Genomic DNA, 20,367 nt, shown 5'->3' with positions numbered 1-20,367 from the left:
AGTATGGGGCATGACTGAGGAGCTTCAGGTAGACCTTTTGTAGGGAGAGAAGGGAATCAGGGTAGGTAGATTTGAGCCATGTCACAGATGACCTTTAATATTCCATAAAGGATTTAGTCTTTTTTTCCCCCCACTTGGGGAGGGTAATTAGATTCATTTATTTACTTTTAGAGGAGGTACTGGGGATTGAACCCAGAGTCTTGCGCATGCTAAGCACATGCTCTACTACTTGAGCTGTACCTTCCTCCCACATTTAGTCTTTATACTGTAGGCCAGACTACTCTAGCAACACTACATTTAGTCATTCACTCACTTTACTACTGTGTATTGAGCAGCTACTCTGAGCTAGCATTGCGCTAGGTTCTTGGTATAAACTGTGAACATGATAGATAGGGCTCCTTTCCTGAAAAAATTTACAACCTGGTGTGGAGGGTAGTGGAGGTAAGGAGAACATAGACTTGGCACAGCTTTCCCCTCAGCTTGGCTGTCCTTTTACTCTTGGGAACTCTATTCAGGGTCTCTTTCTTCCAAGGAAGCCTTGTGTATTACACCCAAACTACCCTCACTTACATGTGCATGTGCTTTGATTTTTTTTAATTATGTATTTTCTATTTATGGTATACACGGCAAAGGTGGATATGTATAAAATATGCATTTTGGTTCATCAATTCTAAACTGCTATTTGAGTCCTAAGAGGACTCTTAATTAAACCTATATACTATACTCTTCACTTACAAGCAGTGATTCTTACCCCAAGAGTGTATCTGAATCCCCTAGGAAGGTTTTTCAAATGATAAATTGGAAATTCTCACATTCACTCTTGCATCTTTAGAGTGATATACCCGAATCTCAGAGGTGGAGTGGGGAGAGAACAGGGGAGTAACAGGGGAATGTAGTTTCAAAATTCTTTCCAGAGGATTCTGAAATAGGCTAGCCCTCACCCAATAGATTATTACTGCCTTAGAGGTATAGGATTAACTCCATTTCAGGCAAAGCCATTTTAGTGATAATTTTTACCTTCCCTTTCCATTCTGTAATGGCTATTGGGTAACATGTTGTCCACAACATGTACACTGTACTCCATCATGTTCCTTCCTGGATTTGTAGAATATGGCAGATGGAAGTCTGTCTGTTCAGCAGAGCCCCCAGGGTGTCGTAAGGTGCTCCTGCTAGCTACGTAAACTGCCAGGTTAGCTAAAGTGTTTAATTCAGATTAATGTTTTCTTACTGTTTGAAGGTTGTGAGGATATGTAACCTTTTTTTCCCCCCAAGACTAAAAGCATAAAGGTGAGTCTTAAAAAGTTCTTCAAGTATAAGCAGGTCTCTAATCCAGCCAGTTGTAGATTAGTGCACCTGCCAAAAGTTGGGCTTCAGAGGAAGGGTCGCTGGGGAGAGAATGGGGATTTTTACTGAACTCTCCACTCACCTCACTTGCATCTGGTACTGATTGCTCACTGGACCCGAGGGGTTGAGGCAGGTCTCAGCTGTGGACACTGGGGAGAAAGAACAGCAAGACATTACTTACATGAGTTTTGGCTTTCATTATGGTTAGGAATTAGTAGCCCTATAGAAATATTTTTTAAAAAGTGATTCTTTAAAGAATATTCATTATTCTCTAAATGGCTTGGAAAAGCTGTACTCCCCAGCAAAGTGAAGACTGATAGCCACAGATAGAGTTACACTGGAGGGAAGGGAAGCACATGGTTCACTCTCATTAATGTTAATGGATAGTTTCACCCACACACTAGTGGGAAAAAGAATCTGTTATGAATTGAACTGCTTTCAGTCTGGATGGTTGTTAAATTAATATCTTCTTAAGAAGTCAGGTTATGCTCAAGTATACCACTGGGAAACTACCATCTGCTCTAAAGTCACTCTTTAGAGTAGATTCTCCAGGGTTCTTTCCAGCCTACAGATGCTACAACAATCTGGAAAGTAATTTCTAGAAGGCTAATTCATTATCATGTGTCTTTCTACTATTCTCCCAACTACTGCTTTCAAGCTCCCCAGTTAAAAAAGTACAACATGTTACGTGTATCTCTTTCCCTCCTTCCTTCCCTTCTTCCTCCTTCCTTTCTCCTTCCCTCCCCACCTCTCTCCCTTTCTTCCTTCTTATAGTTATACACTAAGTTTAGCAAACTCTGAACTTGGAATTGGTTCTTTTTGGTAAATTTATTTTCTGTCTTTTTTTTCCTCTTTTATTCCTCTATCAGGTGATGATACATTAAAATTATGGGATATCCGACAGTTTAATAAGCCACTCTTTTCAGCCTCGGGTCTTCCCACCATGTTCCCAATGTAAGTAGCATATTTTTAATATTTGATAAGCATAAGAGAATGGAAAAGTAATTTCTTTATCTTCATGTTAATTTGTATTATATGTCTTAGATCTTCTAGAAAAGGGACTTGAAGAGTGATTGAAATAGGTTTTTTAAAAGATGCATTTTATTTTTCCTTTCGTTGTACATTCTTCAGAATTAAAATTTTATTGTTGATGTTGAAATGGTGTGTGTTCATGGGTTTGTGTGTGTATATTGTATGCACACACAGGTCTTGTGGGAGTAAAAATACTTAAAGGATTGAACTGTTCTTTTAAGTGTATAAATATAAATGACAAGGTGGGCCTACATATTTGTTGTCTTTTAAAATTTGAATCTTCGTACCATTAAAGCAATTTTTCATAGTTACTGAATATTATTATATGTCATTTTCTCTTTTTTTTTTAAACCATCATTCCAGTCAATAATTCGGTAACTTTCACTTACTGAAACTGTCTCGCTCTAAGTCATTGAACCCTATTATCCATTCTACTAAGTTGATAACTGAAGCTTTAAAGATTTTTCTGAGGCAGCTTACGTTGGGATTTGACCTCTGAGCTGTACAGTTAGTGCCTAAGCAAAATTTTCTATTTTGGTAGAAATAAAATTTCACATCTGTGTTAAATCATGACCAACAAGGAAAGCATGAAGGTAATGGAAGCATCAGATGGAGGAAACTGTGTAATATCAGAGCACTAACTCTAACATGGTCTGCTGCCCATGGCATTTATCTGTTAAAACAAACAGATGGACAAACAAACATGAATTTATAGGTGATGAGAATTTTTTGAGCTGTTATGCCTGCTGCAAGTAATGCTAACGACATAACATCTTTGGGTATGTCTTAGATTATTCACAATCAGGTGGCCAGACCTCTAATCACAAGAGCTGCTGAATCATAGCCATCAATTAGGCTCCAGCGGTGCAGCCTGCTTCTCATTTCATGGTCCTTGACTTGACAAAACTCGAATTACTTGAGAGGTGGTGCTGGTAAAAAACAGTTCCAAAACTGGTCAAAATAACCACTGCTTAGACATTAGTCATACAATGTCTATTTGTGTATAGACACTGTCAATGTCTGTATTGAGTTTTTCCCACACTCTATTTGCATTAAAGGATATTATAATGTATAGAAATTAGAGCATAGATTCTGTAATTAGACTATTCAGGTTCTAATCCCAGCTGCACCATTTACTTTTGTGATCTTGAGCAAGGTTTATTTCACCTCTCTCTGCCTCAGTTTCCTCGTCAGTAAAATGGGAATAATAGTATCTACTTCAAAGGATTATTAAGTGAATTAATGTAAGTGCCTGACTTATTATAAGCCCTATATGAGAGTTCTGTCTTATTACAATGATGTTGCTCTATTTTATTTAACTCACTCATTATCGCTGCACTGTTGTGGGGTCATAAGCCTGTATTTATAAACTCTTTTTGTCTGTAGGACTGACTGTTGTTTCAGTCCAGATGATAAACTGATTGTCACCGGTACATCTGTTCAAAGGGGATGTGGCAGCGGCAAACTTGTTTTCTTTGAGCGCAGGACTTTCCAAAGGGTATATGAAATAGACATCACGGATGCGGTATGTATATTCTTTTCTTCCAGTCTTGAGAATGAAGTCAAGTTTGCCTTTTAGCCGTCTTTGTTTTGGTTTTGGCTTTTAAACAGAACGTAAGCCCTTGCCCTTATAGTGCAATAGTAGCTGCTTTTTTCTCCAACACAGGAATTATTAGTACATTGCAGACTGGCTTAACTACCTTCCTCTCTCCCCTGACCCAATATTTCCTGTGGGCCCACACTTTAGTCAGAATTTCAGCTGGGCCTGGGATGTTTACCCCCTCTGCCAACCAATTTGAGGAGAGGAGAAACTGATCGTCGTGTAGAACACAGAAAGGAACTTGCCACAATGTGCCTGTTTGTGAGGATTCAGGGATTATGGGCAGAAGTGAAATGTTACGCCCTGAGAATGTGATGAAGTGTATGTATCATTGTTTGAAAACTTTGACAGAGTCTTCCCTGTCAGAGTTGTCACTTGAGGTAAGGCTCAGTGGGGAGGGTAGAGCTCGATGGTAGAGCACATGCTTAGCATGTATGAGGTCCTGGGTTCAATCCCCAGTACTTTTCATTAAAAATAAAAAAAGTAAGACTTAGCTTCCATTGAACTTAATTTCTGTTTAGTTATTGGAAGTTTAAAACATTTCAAATTTAACTTAAATACATCCAAAAAAAAAAGCCCTTTAGTTTTCTTTACAGATTTACGTAAGCACTAAAATACCAGCATGTATGCATGCATGCATTCATTAATTCATGTCCCGAGATTGGAGCCATATGTAATACAATAATAGTGAAGATTCCCAGAGGAAAATCTGAGTTCCTTTAAAGTCGTTCAAAGTATGTATTATTATTTAGATACTGAAGCAAATCATTGTTATTTTCTGAGTATGAAACAGGCCATTTAATGTCAGTGCAAATTTTCTTTGGCGTGCTGTCAAATCCTTTAGTAACACCCTATATCTTAAACAGTGCTCTTATGTAGGTTTCTCCAATTGTTTCAGCTCTTTGTAAACAGTTGAGACATATTATGTACTTAAATGATTCAGACAATTGAACAACTCTTTTTTAATCACCAGCAAAAAGCTCCTGTCTCTAATATTCTAGTATTACAATGGAGTCTTAATTTGTAGGCCTTAAATTTAAAACCATGGTATAGTTAGAGGCAGTGAACTAACAATGAGACTAATTCTAGATGAGTCCTTAAGTTTTACAGATACTAATCTCATGACATAATTTGAAATGTACCAGCACGAATAATACTTTTTAGGGTGCATCCAGGAGCCAACTAAAACACCAGAATCAAAGAAAAACACTGGTGACTTCCTCAACTTTAATCTCAAAAAATAAAATTATTGTTTTAGTTGGTTGTTCCAGAAGTAAGCTGTGTTTTGTTATGCCTCTCAGTGACTATACATCTCAGTGTTATTCATGGTGTTGTGTTTTTAAATTATAATTTAAACTGAAATGTAAATAAATTAAGGGGTGTAGAAGTATGGTTGCAGTCTTAAAGATATGCTGGATTTCTTACTTGTGCGGAACACGCTGTTTGTTGTGTTGTTCTAAATTTCTTTCCTAGCTACATCTTTTTCTCAATAGCACTTACCACCACCTTGTCTATTATATATTTGCTTGTTTTGGTCTGTCTTCTTCCACTGGATGTAAGCCCATGAGGGCAGAAACTTTATTTTTTTCACTGCGATATCCTTGATGCTTAAAACAGTGGCTGGCATGTAGATGGCGCTTGTTTATTGACTGCGTGAATGTATACTTGGGAAGTGCCAGTAATGCATATTGTAGAGCACAGATGTGTCTTGGGAGAGTGAGGCAGGAGAGAAGTATCTAGAAATGGAAAGGTAAACTGACCTTGTATACCGTAATAATAAGATGACTTTATTTTGTGGCCTTTTAAGCAGAGGAATGAGACATTCAGATCTAGGTTTTAGAAGTTAATTTTTACTGAGGTATGGAGGTTAGATTTACAGGATGTGGCATTCATTTGTATATGAAGGCTGAGGTTTATATTTAGGAGACTGGGTCAGTGTTCCCTAAGATTAAAACAAAGAAGAAAGCAGGTTTTAGAAGAAAAATAGTTTTGTTGTTGATATGTTGAACTTGAAGTACCTTTAGGACCTCTGCGTGGAGATGCTCAGAAGGCAGATGGGGAGATGAGTTTGGTGCTCAGAAGAAAGAAGGCACAATTTGGGGAGAAGTACTAATAGTGTATGCTTGAAATGTTGGTTGCTGGCTAGTTTGGTCATGGCAAAGGCATAAAGGATAGAGAAAGATGAACCCTAGGAAACTGGAGCATTTAAGGGATGAGCAAGTGATGAGAAGCAAACAAGGGAGTGAGGACATTAAGTAGACAGAATATACCATGTATTGAATTATCTTAGAAAAGTCAGGAAACAGACTTTGAGACCCATTTTAATTAATGGATGAAGAGGGAACTTCAAATAGGGACAAAACCACACACCTTAATGTGGCCTTTTAAATCATTGATTGAGGATTTGTTTGTCTTTTTTTGGTTGTTAACATCAGACAGCATTGCTTTCTGTTTATATTGTAGAATGGTATGCTAAAGGGACTTTAAACTGCCCCTTTGATCTCTTTTCTCAAGTTTTAAGTCTTCTTGGAATGTAAGAAAATAAACAAACTCATTCTTTGGAATGGATGAAGAGGGTGGACACTATACTAGAAAGGCCAATAACACCTCTTTTATTTATTTGTGTTTTGTCATTAAAAGCCATGATAGTTATTTCTTTTGGAAATACCACACTCTGCTATAATGAGTTTTAATTTGATAAAAAGCAGCGTCTCATATTCTTAATAGCAACATTTAGTTGTTTGCTTATTTGACCAGGCAGGCCAAGGTGGCTTTATGTCTGTCCTACATGTCTCCATTTTCTTCAGTAAAGTATGACTGATTATATTTTTCTCTCATTCCTTTTTCTGAAACCAAATAAACCCCTAGATAGTTATATTCTGGAATGCCTAGGTCAACACATGTAGGGAGCCAAACATTGTTTTCTGTTAGGAGGTGTTAACAATCTATAAAATTAATTTCCTAATAACTAAAACTATCTTCCAATCTTCACAATAAATGGCTATTAAATTTACAACAATTACATTTTCCATATTTATTTTTGAAACAAACTTTAAAAGATGGTTTTAATTACACACTCTGCATTGTCATATGCTTTGAAAAATTGTCTTTCTCTATTCAATGTAGAGATTCTCAACATTCTTCACTAGATGACAAATGTTTCTTTAACATTTACTATTTTTACTATATGATGTTTGTACACATTTTATAATTTTGCTAAAATTATTTTTAGATGTTTCCTTTATAGTCCAATTTTGTTTCAAGTTAAAAAAATGCATATCCTCATTTATCATCTATTTCTTTGTGATTTGAGTAATGTGCTTAGCCTCTTTTCTAAGATAAATTCCAGAGTGTGACTTGAATCTTGAATTTACAAGCTCACTTTTATTTTTGTATGAGATGGGACCGTAGACTTTTTATATATTGTGTAAAAGGCTTCTATTATTCTGTTTTATGTGAGAAAAACACAGGAGAGAAAGAATGGACAAAATGTAATTTGGAGATTGCATATGAATATTTTAAGGAATAATTATGTTTAGAAGAAACAGAGAAGTGTTTAAGCCTTTACAAAGTTCCAGTTATTTTGGTAAATGCTCTGAAATAACATTTTAAACTATTAATAGCTTAGTGATTTTTTTCACCAAACTATAATTTGTTGAAAAATGACTAATAGAATTTCCTTTTTCACTAATATAAATCAAGGGACATGGTTTATGCATTTGTACTAGCATATTAACCATTTATACTCTCTAACCCAAGCATAGTGAAATGAAGTTGTTTTGACCTGGTATTATTTAAGATGATGGCCTCTTCACCTCAGTTGCTTTAAAAGAGTAATTTAAAAGAGATAACAGACATTCCCTTGGGCAAAGAAAAAAAGTGCAAGGGAAAAAAGTCAGAAATTTCACACCTGATCCTGACTTCTCTTCTGATTTGTTTGTTTGCTTGGGTATTTCTGTTTCTATAAACACTGACTGAACAAAAGTGAGGTCAAAAGAGAAAAAAGCGAAACCTTTATTTTTAAAACGTAGCTATAGCATTTAGCACAACTGATCTAGCATTTGGCCACTGATGGGAAGGGAAGGGAAATTTGCTGTAGCATTTTCAACTAGACTGCCTTAGGCATTTCAAAGTTGATTGAGAATCCTAGTACCAACATAAGAAAGATAAGTACAACTTTTTTGAAAAGGAAAAAAAGATTCATTTGCGATTATCTAAAGCATATTTGATTATCTCTAGGAACATTTTTTTTAACCATTGAAGAGAATAGATAGCAGAGAACAAGGATTTTCTTAGATTTTTGTTTCTTTCTACCGCTACTTGTTCTCTGGAATATTCCTTCCCTATGAAGTATGAAATTGGGATTATGCACACCTCATTTATGTTCTTTCAGAAAGAAAACTCAAGAGTGTCAAATATTAGTATTTTCTATGAGTTTGAAAAATTGTTATTAATTTTTTCACAGAACCAACCCTATAGTTACAGAAAGTATTTATATTCTGGATTTGCCTTCCCAGAACTTTGTCAGTTATTTTCATCTTTGTCAAATGGAGGAAAGTAAATTATAAATAATGACTTTTCTATTTCTTTTTAATATTAATTCTGGCCTTTACTTAAAAGATAGAGAAAATTTGAAGTTTTTCTACCAAATTTATCTATCTACCTGTCTGTCTATCTATCTATCTACTTACTACCTACAGGCTGTATCTTTACCCCTTATTATCATAGGTATTGGTTGAAAAGTATATAATTATTGTTAAAGTTATGTTAAGTTACAGTTTATATATTTACCAAAAGGAGGGGAAAGTTTGTTATTTCAGACCTATTTGTCCAATTACAGAGATAGCCTACTTCATATACTGAGGAGAAGGTAAGGTCCATATTATGTAACAAAAAGAGAGAGATTTCTTAACAAAAAAAAAAGCAAAAATTTCCATAAAAATACCAACTTTGTTTCCTTCTTTATTTAATTAGGTGAAGTTCTGAAGAGAACTTGAGTTCACATTAGTTTTCCTCACCTTGTAAGATCTAATTCTTGATATATACATACATTCTTCATATATATATTTTAGTGAGGATTACATCAGATTAGCTTTTTGTATTTTAATTGAGTTTTTCTGATTATAAAAGTAGTACATATTAAATCTAAAAAACTAACAAGAGATCATTGAGAAATTAAATATCATATCTTATCACATCACCCATAGATTATTCCCAGATATTTAAATTAATGAATTTTGATGTCCAAAAAAGTTGCTTATGTGTTAACATATAAAATGACATATAACATATAAAATGAAAGGATTACCACTTGCGTTTCACATAAAAAGTTTTTGTGTTCTTACTAGGAGGGAATATGAATATTTTAAATCCAAACAGATTGAAAAAGAATAAATGGCTGTAATGGGGCCATGAAATAATAGATCCTTCATGAATCTAGCTGTTTATCTTAATTTATAAGTGTAAAGGACATGCTGAGTCTTCAGATACACAGTCATTTCCCCCATTATTTTTATATGTGAAGGAGAGCAGAAAGGTCATTCAAATTAATGGCTATTCCAGGGGTCCTCAGAATTGGCTTTGGAATGTATCTTTGTTTTCATATTTGAATACAGATATAACTAATCTGGGAAATTGCTTCAAACTTAATGAATTAAAGAAGCTGTGCCTGTGAAAGCTTCTCTTTGAAGATGCTGAGGAACTCATCTGTTCTTCCATTCTGTACTGGAAATAGGCTAATGATCTGTCCCACTCATATAAAGTCCCAGCTCAGGCCGAAGTGCACCTCTTTAAAAGTTTTCTAGAAATAAAGGAGTCCAGCAGTGTCTTTGCCCAGTCAGGATCACATAAGAAATAGTACACAGAGGGAACTTGAGCTATTGGCAGTGCAAATGCCAACTGAAAATAAACTTGAAAAAAAGACTATATTTGGCATTTATCTGTTTTCTAAAATACAGTGAAACCTTTTTAATGTGAAGCACAAGGGGATGGAAAAAAATGGGCTTTGAGTTAACTAGCTTTCCATTATGTGATTTTTATTAAATAGCAATCAGGCAGCTGGCTGGTGGGGAAATAGCAGTTGCTTTGAATTATGTATTATTTTGAATAAAACAGTATCAGCTTAATGATATTTTATTGTAATTCACTTTCTTAGGAGGATTAGACAGTGTAGATTCTAGATGGATCCTGATTAACATGCTTGTATTTAATAAAATCTGTCAATTTTCCCACCGCCAAATGAAGACAATAGACTCAACATAGGTTTATGAAGCGTTTGCTACTTGAGAACAGAAAGACAGGGTAAGTGAGCTCTGGGTGTTCCCTGGTCTTCTGAGATATATGAGTATGTGATAGGGAACTTGGGAGTAAGTAGAAGATGCTGGAGTTTTAGTGTAAATTTGCCAACACAGCAGTCACGTGGTTCTTTTTCAAGCACTGCCTTTCCCCAGGATCATGAGCTAACTTTCAGCATGGTTATTTTACTGTCAAGAAGCACAGTGATCAGTCACTGCTACTTTCTGTAGAAGTATTTTCTTTAATACAAACAGAGATGCTATTGGGCTATGATGAAAAACAATACTGCATTTTTACTGCTTTTGTGATTTAACTTACTAAACCCTTTTTTGGGGATTTCCTAAAGCCAGCAGCATGCAAACCAGAGTTCAATTTAAACAGTAACTGTAACTCGGCTGGAGTCGCTAGTAAGTCAGCCTCAGTGTCCAGGGTGGGGCTGGTAAGACCTAATTAAATTACTTCTTGATTCTCATTGCACCTAAAGGTATCATGCTATGGATGTTCCAGGACAGTAGTTCTCAGGATTTAAGAGTACAGTTGAGTGTTCATCTGTAGACACATGAGAGTAAAGAGGAAAAAAAACACCAATTTCATGATGGTTTAACTGTTAATATCTACCTTATCAAGTCTTAAAATGTTTTACCTAGGGAAAAGGAAAGGAATTAGTTTAGTGCTGATTTTCTTTTATTACTTTTAAAGTGTACAGTTCTGTAATTTTTAAAAACTTGTTTAGATTCCTGTAGTCACTGTCAATACAACAGGGTCAGAACAGTTTCATCACTCCCCCAAATCTCCTTTGTGCTCTCTCTCTATGGTCATACCCTCACCCACTTCCTTGCCCTCCATTTCTAATCCCTGATATTCACTGATGTGTTCTGCATCACTATAGTGTTGGCTTTTCAAGAATATCATATAAATGGTCTCATACAGTGTGTAACCTTTTAAGATCAATTTCTTTCAGCAGAATCCTTTGAGATTCATACAGGTTTGTTATGCAGATCAATAATTTGTTACATTTTATGGCTGTGTAGTATTCCACTGTATGGGAATAGCACAGTTTGTTTATCTTCTAAAGGACATTTAATTGTTTTTAATTTTTGGAGATTATGGATAGAGCTGCTGTAGTCATTCATATATAGGTTTTGTTTGAATATAAGTTTTTATTTCTCTAGGGTAAATGCCTAAGAGTAGGCTTGCTGAGTCATGGGCTGAGTGTATATTTTTATAAGAAACTGCCAAGCCATTCTTCAGATTAATAATACCATTTTGCATTCCCATCAGTGTGTGTTTTTACTTGCTCTACATCCTCACTAACACTTTGTATTGTTAACATTTTTAATTTTATACATTCTGATAGGCATGTGAAGTGGTAGTTCATCACGGTTACAATTTGCATTTTCCTGATGGCTAATGATGTTGAGTATCTTCATGTGTTCATTTTTATATTTTCTTTGGTGAAGTGTCTGTTTAAGTTGTTTGCCCAGTTTTAAATAAGGTTGTTTTCTCACTGTTAATTTTGAGAGTCTTTTATATGCTCTAGATGCCAAGTTCTTTTTAGGATATGTGACTTATAAAAATTTTATCCCAATCTGTTCCTTGTTGTTTTTTATTCCCCCCTTAACAAGGTCTTTTACAAAGCAAAATACTTTAATTTTGAGAAAGTCTAATGTATCAGTTTTTTTCTTTTATAGAATGTAGTTTTAGTGTCGTATCTAAAAACTCCTTAACTGACCCCCAGTCACACAGATTTTCTTCTCTGTTTTCTTCTAGAAGTTTTATGTGATTTATTTTGAGTGCATGGTTTATTTCGAGCTAATTTTTGTATAATAAAGTAAGATACAGGTTGAGGCAAGGCCAGGACAAGGGTCAGGCTCAAATACAAAATTTAAGGAGGCCCAAAAAACTCAGTAATCAAGATAAATTAACATTTTAACGCAACATTATAAAAAACAAAAATTAATGCAAAAAATTCATAATGAATAAAATTCCAATACTTAAGAAGAAATGAGATCAGTAACAGTGCTATATACCAAGCCATACTGAAGCCTGAGGCCAAAGGAAAGCTCAGTTAGATTGATCCTGTCTTTATTTAAAACTTTGATTATTTTGTTAATAACAGGTTGTTTTTGGTGAGAGGAGGGAGAGATCTGAGTACCAGAATTGGGGAAATAGTAAACTCACCTCTGCTTCAGTGACACTTTCTTTGAATTCTGGACTGCTTGCTTTTCAGAATCCTCAAATTTAGGTTTTATAACTGCATTGAGAGAGAGAGACTGAATGGAATGTGATCCCTCTGTCTCACACGGAACTGGGAGATTTTTTTAATCAAACAAATTGTAACAGTGATGGAAAACACTATATGAAATAAATAATGAAATAGTATAAATTGCAGCAGATGTGCCTAAGAGGAAGCTTCTAAGATGGCTGCACATTCGTAGGGACATTCATATTGTGGGAAATACAGTAATGGCCTTGATCCTTAGTGTGAGTCACCTCTCTTACTCTGGTGATGTGTTCCCTTGACATAACTATGCCACAGGCAGAGTTGCTGGCTTCTTCTTTATTAGCTGCCATCTGGCATCAGGAACACTTTGCTCAGTGTCTCGATATTACTTTCCAAGAGTCCACCTTCTTGCCCACCTGAGAACTATGGCTCAACTATCCTAACATGAAAAGTAAACTTTTAACAGAAGATTTTATAGTCTCCCTAAAGAGTTCATTTCTGGTTATGAAATCCCTCACCGTCAAATTTTTTTTTTTTCCCTTTTCTTTTAGCCTCACATTCTCATGCTTAGAGCCCACATCCTTTACTCTAGTCCTCAAGGAATTGGAGAACAGCTGGTCAACATCCTCTATTTCCTTGAAGATTATAAAGTTACTGTGCTGTCTTATCTTGTCTAAGCAAACCAGACTTAGTTGTTGTTGTTTTAACATTTCCTTGTGGGTCACATTTTCTCAACACTTTAGTTATCATTGACACACTCTTGTCAGTCATTTCTAGATTCTCCAGTGACCAAATTGAAGTAAGGGTCTCCTCATTGCCATGTGGCTGGTAAGGGCATTGTTCCTAAAGGCCAGCACAATGCATGTCATAGTAGGTGTTTAATAAAAATGTATTTGTTAATTTTGCTTTTCCTTTTAATATATTTTATTCTAGTAGATTCTTATTGGGACTTACTATAATGGCCTATTTCATACCATCTTCTCTTATTTTTCTTTTTTGTTAATGTTTTTCTAATTAATTTGGAATTTCAGAGCATAAATATGTTTTCTTTTAGATTTGATGAAAGAAGTACAGATTTTAATTGTCTGCTTCTTTAAAACTTGAGATGATCCTTTTTCAGACTTACTAAAAATAGCTGTGTTTGAGTTCAGTGGAGGAAACAAATTTACTGCGGATGCTTAAAGTGCTGGTAATTTGAAACTCTAATGAATATAATTTGTTTTGGTGGTTATACTGTTAATGAATATGATCTGTTTCCTGGATCTATTTTGTAAAATACACTGTGCTTGGAAGTAAATATTATTAATTGGAATTTGTCACTATATTTTATCAAAAGTGTAATCATTATTCTTCCTTAGAAGACAAATTCTGATGTGCTTATTATTTTATTTCGTTCTCATTTTCAGTCTCTTTAATAAACAATTTATAAATTTAGCCAGTAGACCCTTAATTCAGATGTAGTTATTTTGATTCTCTATTCAACATTCTCTTCTTTGAGGTAATGTTTACTGTGGGAATCAGTTTCAAAACCAATGGTGAGATGTCTTTTCCTATAATTATCTATTTGACAGTGATCTCGTTTTGGGAGTTACAATGAGATGAAGAGCCTATCACATACTGCTTCAGGTTTTACAAATCATCGAAGGCAGATGAATGAGGATTAAAAGGAGGGCTTGTCCAGTTTAATAGTTTATTCAAAAAAAGTAGTTTATTCATGTTTCTAGTGTCATTTAACCTGCAACATACAGTGTTAAGAGGCATCTACTACTTACTTGGTGTCAGCAGTTTCAAGGAAATGTTTTCTGTTTACTGTTTTGCTTCTATTTCTAGTCCTTCAAAAGAGTAGAAACAGTCAGTATTTCCCTTTTGATTAATTAGAACCTTTTTTTCCTTTTCTACACAAGAGTTTGGTGTTTTATTTAACTGGTATTTAAATATATCTGTACTTCCTTGTATAGACATAATTGCCATGAATGGTGAAACTGGATGAAGAATTGGGCATTAGATAATACAACCCTGAAGGAGATACATACTTGACTCTATAAAATATCAAAAAAGTACTTGATTTTGTAGGTATTTAAATGTGTTCAAAACGACACTGTTCTTTGTATAATGTATAAACATACAGTACAGTAGTGACTGGTGCTCCATCGTCTCACCTCAGCACCTATTACATCCCATTGGTAGAAGACCAAGTGAAGGACTTTGTTTTGTAGGATTTTCTTTGACAGTTTCTCCTGTCCCAACCAGAACTTGATGAACGATCTTTGGTAACAAGTTTTCCAGCTGTTCTGTTGGAATTCTAGCCAAACTTTCACAATTATATATAGTGTGGGGAAGAAAAAGTTCTATAATTAACACATGTCCCAGGACAGTGTTCCTTTTTTGGAGTGATAGATAATGCTATGTCTTGTAGGACGAAGGGTTGTGAGACCCCCAAAGGGCTAAATACAAGAGTATGATTTGTAAGACATCTTTACATATACTGTATTAAGACAAATAGTGCCTTACACTCCTGTATAGTTTATCTTTGAAGATTGAGCTTTTCCTATATATATATATATTTTTGTTTTACATACTTGATGATTTCTGAGATTTGATCATAATATATTTCTTATCCAGTAGTTAGGGATTTAAAAGTTTTATCCATTTGTGCTTTGTTCATTCATATAAGGGAGAGATTTATGTTCATGCTCTTTATGCCTATCTCTGTTGCACTATGGATAAATGAAGAAGGGAAAGGGCTCTGGGTCTGTACAGATCTGATTGAGAGAGATGGCCTCAGTAGTGCTTTCTAAGCTTTTGCACAACCTGGTCCTCATTATAGACGATAGTATATGATATAACAGAGAAGGCTACTGTTTGCTAGAACTGACTTGCATGAAGTTCCAGTGCCCCAGGCCCCTCTCAAGCCTGAGGGGCTCCATATCTTGGCATACTTGATCCATCCTCTGCCCACCAGTAGGAAGTTCTACTTGAATTCCGGGAGCCTGCCTCCAGTGAGAGCTGCTTCTAAGGGATCACTGTGCTTCGGGGCCTCTGGGGTATTTGCCTTTCATGACCCACCACTGATGTCACTCACTGACATGGACCCCAGCATCCAGCCTCCTGTTTGTTTCCTGCTCCCAGACTGTTGTTAATAAGAATAATTACCAGATTTTCTTCAGTCATTATTTGTGCTTTCTTTGCCTTTGTAAGTTCTTCTCAAATAGCAGGTTGGAGCAAACTAACATTTAGTGTTTTGAATTAGATGAAGAAAATTGTATTTAATTTTCTTACCCAAGAGACCTTCCATTTTTCTCTTGAGAACTTTTTCTCGTGATGAAATTCTTTAGGCAAGTTCATTATCAGATACAGATGTGATTTCATTTTGTGCCAAGGACAATTACCAGGTTCCAGATTTTTGCTGCTTTAGCAGTTACCTTAATTTGAAAGCAGAGGCTGTAAATAAACTGATTTTAATAAATGCATTTTCCATGTGTTTGATGGGACTTAATTTGATAACTGGATGCCAGTTTTTAAAAAAGTATGATCTGTGCATCTGTACCAAATATTTATGGAGGTATAGAGCAACACTTTTCCTTGTTTGGTTTTTCTGCGGCAACCCCTGCATTTATGAAGGTGCCAAGACGGTTGTTCCTTTCACTATTGGGCTTCTAGCTGACTTATCAGAAACAAAATTATTTGGGGCAGGGAAGAAGGAAGATTCAGATTTCCAGCAAAAAGTGACAATTGCTACAGTCTGGCCCTGTGGGAGAACTTCCTTAGAGTTGGAGGAATGTGGAGGAGGGAAAAAGGATAGGTGAGTGCTCACTTAGAAGAGCAGAGAAAATGCCTTTGATTGTTTTTATTTAAGGGATGTCTCCACGGAGATCAGGTGGGTGTTGAGGAGTCTTATTTATTGTAGGCTAAGGCCTACTCATCAGGTTTGCTTCCTGAACATTAGAGGAACGAGACTAAGCCCGATGGCCCATGCCTGCTGCAAAACAGTCCAGGTTTGGGAAAAGCAAGGCAATGGGAGGACAGGAAAAATAGCCTGGAAAAGTTCAAAGAATTCCTGTCTTACTCTTCTACCTCCCTGGCTCAGTATCTTAATGTGGAAAGCAGTTTTTCTTTCTCTGTGAAATAAAACTTGGGCTTCTGGAAATCTGAAGAAAATTCCCCTCCAGTAACCTTTCCATTTTCATCTGCGTTCTTTTTTATTTGTTTTGGACTCACATCTTGATCTGCGTTTTTAGCCTTGGGCATCAGTATACACATAGCCTTTCAAATGCAGTGGGTAGTCTGGAGGATGTCTGCAAAACTGTGTGACGCTCTCCTTCAGACAGGTGTAAGGCTCCTTATTTGAAAATTCTGGAAAATGCTTGTTCTCCCGAGGAATCGCCGAGTTAGCTTATTCATTCTTGTACTATATGACAAAAACCAAACATGAAAAAACCAGATGGAGTTTCTTTTACAGTGTGGGTCAGCAGCTGGGAAGGATCAGGAAATGGTGTTTCATCATAATCATGTTTAAGATATAAAATTATGAAGGATGTTGGGCTTCTTTTAGCTTGTAAAGTAGAATAAGGGTAGTGTTTGGATATGTGCATTACAGACCCCTAAGATGTTACGCAGGCATTGATTTCTTTTATAGTAACATTTGTGAACTGGGTAGTGGTGGGCTTTTTCCTTTATGGTTTTAGTAATACCATCTGCTTTTTAATATAAACTAGCTAAGGTTTCTACTTCTGGGTTAGGTGAGTTTAGAAATGATTTTACATCTCCCACATCCCTTCCTCCCCAACTTCTAAAATAGGACTTCACATAATTAGGTAGTCTAAAGGAACAAGCATTGGAGTTGGAAAAGCCTCCTTGCCGATCCCTGCTCTTCTGTGTACAAGTTACGTGACCTTGGGAAAGTTACCCAGCCTCCTACAAGCCTCAGCTTCTCCTTGTGAAGTGGGTGTGAGATAACTACTCTTGTGGTATAGTTGAGAGGATTCAGTTACTTTAATAACATGAAGTTCCAGATACCTAATAGTTTCCCTCCATGTCCTAAAATATGAATTCGTTTCTCTCCTCGGTTTCCTTCTCCTCTCCTTGTTTGCTTCCATGATTTCACTTAAAGTAAACAGATAAACCACAGAAATAAATTACTTGGAATTTTTGTTAGCCTTTTTACTTTTGCTAAGGAGTAAATTCCAAATTCCTGTTTTGGAATCTTGACACTGTCTTTTGTACGCATAGTGCTTTCTTCTTCCCTAGCCCACCCCTCTGTTTTTCCTTTGGTCTCTGCAGAGAAGAAAGATCTCTGTGTTGAGCGCATGAAAGTCTTGTAATGCCTTGTCAACTTGCTTATGATCTCCAACCCCTAGTTATTGACGCTCTGTGGCTGCTGCTAGAGCTAAGTACTTGGGTGGCAGACTGTGGTTGCTCTGCACTGCCCGATTATCTAAAATGACAATAGGCTTTGGTTTAGAAAACTAAACTTAATTTTATGCTAAAATGGAGTTCACTTAGGCAGCTAGGGGAAGCCGACGCAGGTCCCTCATGCTTTGGTAAAATGAAGTAGATTAGTGTAAGAATAAAACACTTTATCAGTTTAAGTAAGCAAATCAGTATATTAAACTCTGCAGACTGACTGTGGAATCTATTTCTTTGCACCACAGTGGTCTTCTGTCATTTGAATCTCATAATACAATGAGAAGGCTTTCCCTTTGGTTCATGTAGACCTCATGTTATGACATTTTTCTCTGGTCCTTTGATTCAGACATGCTCTCTACCCTTCATTTGCTGTATCATCACTCAGTAAATCTGAATGTGGCAAGCCCCCAGCTACAGAAGTACCTCTTCAAGAACAGAGGATGGAGGAAGTCCTTGGTGGATGGTTGATTGAGTAAATGCACTCTTTCTAAGTAGTTACAGCTCATCTGTCTTCTTATGGTTCCTTGGGCTTCTTCTAGCAGGCACGTGTCCCGTTGTTGTTAAGTAAAACCCAGTATGTGTGTTTGACAAGTTAGCAGCGTGAAGCTCTGCTTGCTCCCCAGCCTTGCTGCCGTCTCAGGGATTGTTTGGTTTGGCAGATGGCCAGCTCTCTGCTGTAAGATGCATTTCCTTGACAGGACGAAGTGTGGAGCCGCATTAACTGCAAAGTTTACAGAGGTTAGCTAAACACACACAATAAATATTAATAAACAAAAAAAAAGCCCACCCACCTTTGACTTTGAATTCTGTTTCTTCATTCCATGTTTTGGAATCCTTGTAGTATTTGATTAATAACCAGTCTTAGGGTAATTGAGCCTTAACGATCTTTTGCCTAAGTCAAACTGCTCCCAGAGCTCTCATTGGCCACTTTGGTGACTCACCACTGCAGTGGATGGAGCTCTGGAATGACTGCTTAGTTCAAGGGGTCTCATTTGCCTTCTTCTTGCTTCTGTGTGAATAGGGGAGTAAATGCGCTTCTTCATGAGAACTTATGCTGTCTAAGGGCGTTAGAGAGTAAAGGCTGTGAACGGGATGAGGTGCACTGCCCTGAGCTCGGACTCCCTGGAAAGCAAGCTGACATTGGTCTTTTGGCCTAGGCAGTTGCCTCTCTCTAACATTTACACCCTCGGCATAGAGGGAGAGAGTAACAGTAACTTGCTGCCCCTGGAAACTGCTTATTTGGCTGGGTGTCTTGGAATTTACCAGGCCTACACTGTGGATCCTTTCCAATTCTGCACCCTGCTCACTTGAACACATATTTGAGAATCAGTAATCTCAGACTGCTTAGCCAGACCGCTAGGGAACCAAAGAAGAGAAATAACTTTAATACTGTGTCCTTAAAAAATTGTCTTGGGACTGTGTGTGGGTAGCTGAGATTTCTGAAGGCCCTTGAAAGCCCCTCTCACTATCTTCTCATGCTCTCTGGTCCTTGCATATCCCTCTTTTTAGGACCATATTAGGAGGGAACTAACCCTACTGTATTTATAGGGTACTTGAATATTATACTGATTTGGAGAAATCAAATTATTCCTCATAGGTAGTAATGATTTTAATTTGAAAATTGTCTCACACTATCTAGTAAAGCAATCCATTTAGGTTTGGGTGAACTATAACTTTTAATTCATTCCTGCAGCAAACATTTATTGAGTACCAGACACTACTCTAGCTGCACAAAACAGACCAAGATCTGCCTGTGTGGAACGTATGTTCTAGTGGGGAATGCAGACAGTAAGCATAATTAATGATAAATTATATATTACGTTGAAAGGTGATCCATGCTATGAAAACAAAGAAAGTAAGGGAATTTGAGGGATGCAGTTTTAAATAGGATGATCTGGGTAGTAATGACACTTAAGCAGAGACTTGAAGGCGATGATTATTGGCTTGGATGGACTTATTCTAGATAGGATATGAAGTTATGTTTATGATTCTTCTCATATTTCCATATACCTGGTCTTGACTATTTGGAAATCTCCAGTGGTCCAGGCATGGTTCTCAAATTAGTCCTACTGGCTGAGCTCCTGGTGGTCAGGCTGTGCTTTGCAGACCATGAACTTTTGATACACTTATTTCAGCTAACCAACCAAGTACACTGTTATTAGGAGAAAATATGACTTTTTATATGTATGCATTATAAAGTAAGTTTCATGAGCATATGCACAAAATGATGACAGCCCCACACACAAAAAGTCAAACTTCGATTTACTATTTTTATATTTTACTAAAAATATGATTTACTATTTTCAAGTTTTTCTGTTAATATTCACTCACCAGTGTATACGTTTTATCATCTTTTAGCACTTGCTAGCAGACATTGGGTAGCAGGCACCATAGGTTTAAGAAAAGTTGTGGAAAGAAAACTTAAAATTGTGAAAACCTGCCCTTTTAACTTAGTTTTCCCCCAACG

At 36.4% G+C, this 20,367-nt stretch overlaps 1 protein-coding gene across 1 annotated transcript in view; it reads left to right on the top strand.

Moving 5' to 3' along the window:
- WDR70 (WD repeat domain 70) overlaps positions 1 to 20,367 on the top strand; it is a 234,542-nt gene that overhangs the window by 190,876 nt on the left and 23,299 nt on the right. Inside the window, exons 12-13 of the mRNA XM_006207669.4 lie at positions 2,214 to 2,298; positions 3,763 to 3,901. Of these exons, the coding sequence (XP_006207731.1) occupies positions 2,214 to 2,298; positions 3,763 to 3,901 (224 nt within the window). The remainder of the gene's footprint in view (positions 1 to 2,213; positions 2,299 to 3,762; positions 3,902 to 20,367) is intronic.

The sequence above is a fragment of the Vicugna pacos genome, chromosome 3 (assembly GCF_048564905.1).
Source record: "Vicugna pacos chromosome 3, VicPac4, whole genome shotgun sequence".
Classification (NCBI taxonomy): Eukaryota; Metazoa; Chordata; class Mammalia; order Artiodactyla; family Camelidae; genus Vicugna; species Vicugna pacos.
This window is presented reverse-complemented; position numbering and strand designations above follow the sequence as displayed.